The following is an 8,656-nucleotide window of genomic DNA, read 5'->3' as shown; positions in this document are numbered from 1 at the left end:
ATTCAATATTTATTTCAAATATAACATTTATTTTAAGTGATTAAGAGATTATTATATTTAATATTAGTTATAAGTTAATGCATAAAAAATAAAGTTAATAATAAATGAAGAGTATAAAAAAAATTTAACTTTAAATAATTTTTAAAATAATGATTATTATTTTAATTAAAAAAAGGTTTAATTTATTACTTATAATTAAGACTATAGGTAATATTATAAAAAAAAAAGACTATAGGTAATATTATTAATTAAATTAGCTCATTTTCTCAATAACATAAAATTAAATAATTAAATATCACTTCTTCTGTCTTACGATAAGTGTAATTTTAATATTTAAAAAAATATTATAAAATATATTTTTTTACTTTTTAATGTAATAGTAATTAATTTTTTTAATTTACATTATCATAAATTATTTAATTATTATAATTAAAAATAATATATTTATTGAGACAACGTCTTATTTTTGTAAAATCCTATTAAAAAAAATCACATATTTATGGTTATTACGAAAAGAAGGTAGGATAAAAGTAAGAGAAATTAAATAATAAATAAAAGGGCATTGAAAGATATTTATTAGATGTTGATTAGACTAATAAATAATGGAATTACTAAACTAAACGAAAATGTGTTATCTAACACGAATAGAGGGCAGAGGGCATTAAAGAAAGTAAAATGTGTCGTCAACGGTGAGAACTGAGAAGTGGAGTAAAAATAGAAAGCAAGGGGCTGAAAGCAGGAATTTTCTTACCTTGAGGTTGCGTGAGAAACGCGCGAGTCTTTTTCTCGGATTGGACGAGAGGCATGAGCATGAGTGATGAGGTCCCCTGATATCTACATATTCGGGTGCAATGCAAGCATATTCTGTTCTGCATTGGCGTTTTGTTAGCGTGTCAATTTCTCAAAGCACCACCACACCCTCTCCTCTCTTCTATTCTTTTATCCCCACCACCTTCACACACTCTCTCTATCTTCCCTCTCTTCTCTCTTCTCTCTTCTCTCTTCTCTCCGCACACGTGTCACGTGACCCTCGCTTCCTCCTTCCTCCGCCATGGCCACCGCCGCCGACAAACTCCCCGCTCTCAAATCCGCCGTTGCCGGATTGAACGAAATCAGGTCCACATTCCCTTCGATCTTTTTTTTTTCGTTGCCACAGGATCTTGCGAATCGGAGTCTGATTCGTCTTATTCGTTGCAGTGAGAATGAGAAGAGCGGATTCATCAACCTCGTCTCTCGCTATCTCAGGTGAATCACTCTGACTCAACCTTACCTCTTCCGCATTATTGTTGATCTCGCCGAATCTTTATTATTATTATCGTTTTCTGATTTGCTTTGTCGGTTCGAATGTGTTGCAGTGGCGAAGCGCAGCATGTTGAATGGAGCAAGATCCAGACGCCTACTGATGAAGTGGTTGTGCCTTACGATACTTTGGCGCCAACTCCTGATGGTAATGAATCATCGCGTTCTGTTTGCTTTGGTCGATTTTATGCTTTGAATAGGGTTCGCTGTTGTTGACCGAAACGAGATCGGTGCAGGTTCTGCAGAGGTGAAGAATCTATTGGACAAGCTTGTGGTGTTGAAGCTAAATGGAGGCTTGGGAACAACTATGGGTTGCACTGGTCCAAAGTATGCCTATGCCTAATTGGACATATTATTCTTTGTTATAGATGGCACAAAATTTAAATCGAGATTTAGGATTGAGAATTGAGATCTTACGTATGATTTTTATTGATTGTTGATCTATAGTTTTTCTTACTTTATTATGATCGGAAAGATATATTTGGTCAATGCACGTAGATGTAGGTGTGTACTGTGAATGTCATTTTGTTTGAAAGCAAATATGTGTGCCACCTTTTAGAAAAGAAAAAAAAATGTAAACTACTTTTCAACTTATTGAAAAGTAATTTGACGGCCTGTGCTGGGATAAAAAATTTCCTGAAGGATTATTTTCTTAAATCATCATTTTTCACGAGCTGTATCTGTATTCAAGTCTTAATTGGCGTGTAAACGAAATGCAGATCTGTCATTGAAGTTCGTGATGGGTTGACATTTCTAGATCTAATTGTCATCCAAATTGAGGTTATTTTCTGGTCCTTCATTTGCTTGGTTTTTATATTTTTCCCCCATGTTCATATGGACTTTCCGCTGATAGCTTACATTTTGTAGAATCTCAATTCCAAATATGGAAGCAATGTTCCTTTGCTTTTGATGAATTCATTCAACACTCATGATGACACTCAAAAGGTACTTGTCTTTTATTTTTTATCCTCTCTGCTGAGTTGAATCATAATCTGAATTTGCGTGTAAACTAACATTTTCACTGCTTGTAGATTATTGAAAAGTACCAAAACTCGAATATTGAGATTCATACTTTTAACCAGGTTTGTAACTCTGATTTCTTGTTCTACTGTATATGGATTTTCTGGACTTCCATTCCATGTATTTTTTGTTTTGATATTTTGTTGTACTACTCTAATTATGCAGAGCCAGTATCCTCGATTGGTTGTTGAGGACTTTTTGCCACTGCCTTCCAAAGGGCACACTGGCAAGGACGGATGGTATGACTCATCTTTGTATTTTATATTCGACTATTTTATTGCACTGATTTCACAACTTCCATTAGATTTGTGTCTTCCTTCTATCTTTTTTGAACTAGCACTCCCACTGATAAAATAGTACACGCCTACATGGATAATTTAGTTGTAAATCTAAGTTATAAAAATATTCAAGCAAATAAGTTTTATCTGTAGAGTGCCTAACATCATTTAGATTAGTTGGACTACATGCATTAGAGTGCCATTTTTGACATGCAAATTACTTTGGTGCTGAATGTTTTTTCATATTTCTTGACCTATCACGTGTCCTATTTAATGGATTTGTACTTAATGTTTGCACAGTGCTCTGGTTGTCACTGCAACTATATTCTTTTTTCAAGTATGTGGCTTAACACAGGATTTTTCACTGTTCATATTTTGATGGGATTGCTTGCTTATGTTCTGTTCTCCCCACCCTTGTGATTTTTGTCTCCAAGTGTTAAAGGAGTTGATTTATTATGAAAACAGCAAACTATTGTAAAACCTCTCTTTCTGGAGAGGCATCACTGCTAGAAGGAACCTTGGGATAAATTCATATAACTCTGGTACAAACAAGAAGAAAAAGGCTTAATATTATTTATTGAAAATTATTATTCAAAGGTTTATGCCCATAAATCAAAGCTTTTTTAAGTAACTTAAATATCTCCTTTAAATTTTTATCTTGTTGGCTAAATTCTTAGGAGCAATTTAATCTTCATTCCAATCTCAACAATTAATGATAGGAACTGAGAGTTAGGGGCAGTTATATGTAGAAAATAAACTGCTTAGGAAATCAGTTATGTATTAGAAACTCCAAGATGACAGTTATGTGTAGAAAACTAACTTGTTAGATCCTCTTTATTTCTCTGCCTTTTAAATAATTAACACATTATTGCCGCTGACTGAACTCCTCTCATTAGCAATTATGCACCTTTTGAGGTTCATCCAACTGAGTTTATTGTTTCTGGTATGCATCACTTGTATCCAGCACATAAACCCCATATATCAGCCATCTGGAAGATAATTGGTCTGGATGTAATTGAATTTTCTTGCTTGGAGGAATATCGGTACTTTGTAAAGGCTTTATTTGGTATTCCTCTAACTTTTTGATGCCAGCATAATGCATATTCATGTTTGCCATGAAGCGAGGTATGCTAGGGTAACCCTGATTACATACAGTAGGATACAATTAGTCGTGTAGTTTAACAAATGTTGTATGTCATTTAAAAGTAATCATGTTAATATGCCTTAGACCTAATTAATATCATATTTGGTTGTATAGGAAGTGATACCTATGTGTTATGTTTTTTTTTTAAAATGGAAAATGTTCAAGATAGGAAGCTAACGTTGAGCTTATCTGCTAATAAAGTTGAGAGTTTGGCTTATAGTAATTCTTATGCATAGGTACCCTCCTGGCCATGGTGATGTCTTCCCATCATTATCAAACAGTGGCAAACTTGATGCACTATTGTCACAGGTTGATCCTAGAGCTCAACTTGTTTCTAGTTCGACTGTGTTTATTATTTTTCGTAATCATTGTCATCACTATATTTTTCATTTTCCTTTTGTTCTTACAGGGTAAAGAGTATGTATTTGTTGCCAATTCAGATAACTTGGGAGCTATAGTTGACTTGAGTATCCTTATTTAACTTTCATTGGTTCTTTATCTTCTTTTTTTTTTAATAATCATTTTTGGCTGCAATGCTCATTATTATATATACATTAAAAGTATGTCTTTAGTGCCATCTGTGTACTTGACTCATTGATGTAGAAATCTTAAATCATTTGATCGAGAACAAGAATGAATACTGTATGGAGGTAAGGAAAGATGGTCGTTATCATGTAACTTTTATTTTCAGACTTCACAAATCATTTCAATGTATTTTTTGTGTGTGTTTGCTATGCAGGTGACTCCCAAAACATTGGCTGATGTTAAGGGTGGCACTTTGATTTCTTACGAAGGAAGGGTTCAGGCATGTAATTTTGCCATTTTTATTTCTTTACAAACAAGGTCTTATCTGATTAATTCAGACTCTAGTTATACAAAAATTTTGCAGTCTCTCTCTAAACTTGCTTATGCAGTTCCGTGTAATATATTATTTCTGTGATTTTAATTTCCCTCTTTGGTTTCTGCCCCTTGAAAGAAATAAGAAAATTAAAAATGAATTGAAATCATAAGAATATTGCTATTGAGTGACGCTTATCTTTGATTCACTAATGCAGCTCCTGGAAATTGCCCAAGTCCCAGATGAACATGTAAGCCACTAAATCTGTCTCTTATTCTTGGACTGTAGCCCTCTCCCCGGCATAGGCAGTTGTTTTAAATAAATTATTTAGTTATTATATGTAAATATAATGCTATGAAGAATAAGGGTAGTGATTAAGCATCAATACATTCACTGAGATGGGATTGGCTTCTTTGATTTAATTATTTTGTGGTCTAATCAAGGATTACTAAGCTGAACTGATGCTAAATAAGAAAGTGAATATATATATATATATATATATATATTAATTTTTCTCAATCATGATTCTTTTTCTCATTTTCATTGAAGTCTCACAAGATTGCCTTTCTGGAAAGTGTTTGATGAAGGCTAAAAATGATACACCAGTTATTTTATGGAAATATACACTGGCAGCTGTTACTTTGGTAACTTGTGTTATGTAAAGTATGGTAAATTGATAGATATAAGGAGTTCATATATCAACGCAATTGCACATCCTTTTACTTTACAAGCACTTACTTTTGATTATCTGAAGTTGTGAACTGCAATTATGAACTGTTAAACAAACATTTTATCAAAATTTATCCCATATTCACATTGATGATATGATAATGTATATAAAGGTAAGTGACAAATACATGATTTTGCAATTCTTTTGACACAATTTATGGTAGCTGAAACATGTTGTAAATAATGATGTCAAGCTTATTTTTGTTGGTGACTAGAGAAGAGATTTGGCAAATATCCCCCATTCAATGTAATGCTGTTTTTAATGCAGGTCAATGAATTCAAGTCAATAGAGAAGTTCAAAATTTTCAACACAAACAATTTGTAAGTTTTTCTGGTTAGTGACCTTATTGTTTTAGATTATATATTCATGCAGAAGTGTTTGACAATAATCTACAGGTGGGTGAACTTAAAAGCAGTTAAAAGGCTTGTTGAAGCTGATGCCCTTAAGATGGAGATTATTCCCAATCCAAAGGTTCAAATTGGTTATTTTTCAATTGATAGCATAACTTTCCTTTTATAGGATGCTTTATTGTAGGCTAGTTGTTTGACAATTGATATTCGGTTGGAAAATTGCTGACAGAATTTTTGGATTTGTAGGAAGTTGATGGAGTAAAAGTTCTTCAGCTGGAAACTGCAGCTGGTGCAGCAATAAGGGTATTCAATGTCTATTGACATATTAATGTTCTTTCAATGCAACTTTATTTTTTTGCTAATATATTCACATGCTTTTTAACAGTTCTTTGACAATGCTATTGGGATTAATGTTCCTCGATCACGATTCCTTCCAGTGAAGGCAACTTCAGATTTACTTCTTGTCCAGGTTATAAACTTTTCGGAGACAAAACACTCAATCTTGCTTGAAAATTTGAGTCTTCTATTTGACATAATTTGTTGTCTTGTTTTTCAGTCTGATCTCTACACTTTGGAAGATGGATTTGTCATTCGAAACAAAGCTAGGGCAAATCCTGAAAACCCTTCTATTGAATTGGGGCCAGAATTTAAGAAGGTTAAGATCTATATTATTACATTGTGTTAAAGGGTAACCATAATACTAATTTTCTTAGTCTCCTTCACAGGTTAGCAACTTCTTGGGCCGCTTCAAGTCAATTCCTAGTATTGTTGAGCTTGACAGTCTAAAAGTGGCTGGCGATGTATGGTTTGGAGCTGGTGTTGTCCTCAAGGTATTGGATTTAATCCTTAGTTTCTTTTCTTTAACATTGTGTTTCATTCTAAGTGTGAGACTGACATTAATGATTCAAAATTCTAATATAAAACTTCTTTAGTCTTTTAGAACTGAACATTTCTAAAATCATTATCCTAAATTTCTTCCCCCAATATAATTTGGTTACTTTATGGATAGAATTGCTTACTGTTTCCACTATGATTCATGCAAGGAACCTCTGTAAAAGTTCCCCTGCCTATGATTAATGTTAAAGTATTTTATTAATACAAAACTTAGATGCAGTAATTTAGGCTCCTTTTTGATATTGTTCTTCAATCAAAAGAATTTTGTCTTGGGGAACCTATGTTGACTTTTAATGCTAACATTTGTTATGCAAATTAACAAAGTGAAATTTCAATATTGATCGGAAACTGCACCAAAAGCACTTAAAAGAACCACATCTAAATTTTGTCCATTTTTTTACAACTCAAGCTCAATTGTTTTCCTAATGTTCAATTGCATGAATTTAAAATCTTCGAACCGCAGAAAATTGAAATGTTATTAAAAGATTCTTTGATCTAATTCTAGAAATTTTCAAATTTTTTTAAGTAAAATGGAATATCACCAAGAAAATAAGGTAATTATTTTATGGTTTAAAAAGTTAATTTTTGTCCCCATAGTTTCCACTGTTTTAGTTGTTGGTTTTGGTCCTATAACATTTTGAGTTTTAGTCCCTATGATCTTCCTTATCAGGTTTTGGTTACTAAAGCTTATATTTTTCAATTATTTGTGTTTTAGTCCCTATATATAGAAAGGGATCCTGAATTCCTGATCCTCTTTTTAATGGCTATAGTCTAACATTTTGAGATAAAAGCTTAATTGTATGAAACTATAGGAGCTTATATTCAAGAAAGGAAAAAAACTAGAGACACCAAAACCTAAATGAACCACAACTTTAAGGAGCTAAATTTATCCAAACTGACCCAGGCCATAACTAAACCCTAAAGTTTTATATTCTGACTAACAGTAACTTATTTTGCCTTCATCTTTTTAAAATTCTATCAACAAATGGAAAGAGTTCTAAAAATAAATATTATTTTGCTCTCTGATGTCTGTTGTTTTAAAAAATAACAGGGGAAAGTCAGTATCGTAGCAAAGTCTGATGTAAAGTTGGAAGTTCCGGATGCTGCTGTCATTGCAGACAAGGTATTTAACTATATTTGGATATTATTTGTCACCGTGGGTTTGTCATTCTAATTTCTAGGGTTAAGGATTGAAATGTCGTCATATGCAGGAAATTAACGGCCCAGAGGACCTGTAAGAAAGCTAAATGAGTTTAGAAGTGTGAGACTGTATATTCCCTTTACAGTCGCGGGTTATTTCAATTATTACTACTCCCCAAGTGTGATAGGAAAAGATAAATAAGTCACTTTTTGTTGAGAGGATGTCTCGGTATGGAGATTTGCTTGCTGTCTTGTGTTTCTGCTTAGAACAAAAGAAATTGGCAGGGTTATTCTTCCCCTGTTATGTTAGCGTTCATGCCATTTTGTATAATAACGTTTTTCATTGCCATGAGTATTGAGAAGCGATATAATTGAGGCTTAAAAGCAAAATATCACCAGTTTTGTCCTCTCCTTTACCTAGAAGGGGCCACCGTAACATACTAGATCGAGGGTAAGGCGGAAAAATCGGCATTATGTAGTACTGTATTACCGGGAGCAGCAGCGGTGCACGAGTAATTGATCAAATCAAAGCCAAACCACTTTCGAAATACTCGAGTGTTTGTGATTGGGGGAGTGCTTGAAAAAATGATTTTGAAAAATAACGGTTTATGTTTGGGCTTTTTTATTCTAAAAGTAATTAATTTCATTACTATAAAACTTTTTCATCTAATGGAGAAATTAATGATAAATTTGAATCATAACCCCTTAAATAAAAGGTCATTATAGTTTTCTTTTCAATTTTGACCATTAATATATGATATAAAAGTCTAAATTTAAAATTCTCATTTATAATATTGACCAATTATTCTTTTATGACCCTTTCTCTATCTGTTTATATGGATGCTATAACATTAAGTACCATTGTATATTAGACTTTTGCTTTTTTACATTACTTAATAATTTTATGTAGAATAGGAAATTAATAAATTTAACCAAATAATTTTATTTTTCTCGAGTGGGACA

The 8,656-nt window shown here is 32.7% G+C and overlaps 1 protein-coding gene across 1 annotated transcript; it reads left to right on the top strand.

Moving 5' to 3' along the window:
* Positions 1-855: 855 nt before the first annotated feature.
* LOC109814160 (UTP--glucose-1-phosphate uridylyltransferase) lies at positions 856-8,083 on the top strand. Its single transcript, XM_020378524.3, has 21 exons — positions 856-1,116; positions 1,198-1,245; positions 1,356-1,447; positions 1,536-1,626; positions 2,019-2,079; positions 2,167-2,244; positions 2,331-2,381; positions 2,485-2,558; positions 3,978-4,050; positions 4,151-4,208; positions 4,345-4,391; positions 4,481-4,546; positions 4,797-4,829; positions 5,577-5,629; positions 5,705-5,780; positions 5,906-5,962; positions 6,045-6,128; positions 6,216-6,314; positions 6,385-6,489; positions 7,605-7,676; positions 7,765-8,083. Exons 1-21 carry the CDS (start codon positions 1,052-1,054, stop codon positions 7,789-7,791), a joined length of 1,410 nt encoding a protein of 469 aa, XP_020234113.1. The 5' UTR covers positions 856-1,051; the 3' UTR covers positions 7,792-8,083.
* The last annotated feature ends 573 nt before the right edge of the window (positions 8,084-8,656 follow it).

This window comes from Cajanus cajan, chromosome 9, assembly GCF_000230855.2.
Source record: "Cajanus cajan strain Asha chromosome 9, NIPB_CcT2T_4, whole genome shotgun sequence".
NCBI lineage: Eukaryota > Viridiplantae > Streptophyta > Magnoliopsida > Fabales > Fabaceae > Cajanus > Cajanus cajan.
The sequence above is the reverse complement of the archived record's forward strand: the minus strand, read 5'-3'. Positions and strand labels throughout refer to the sequence as shown.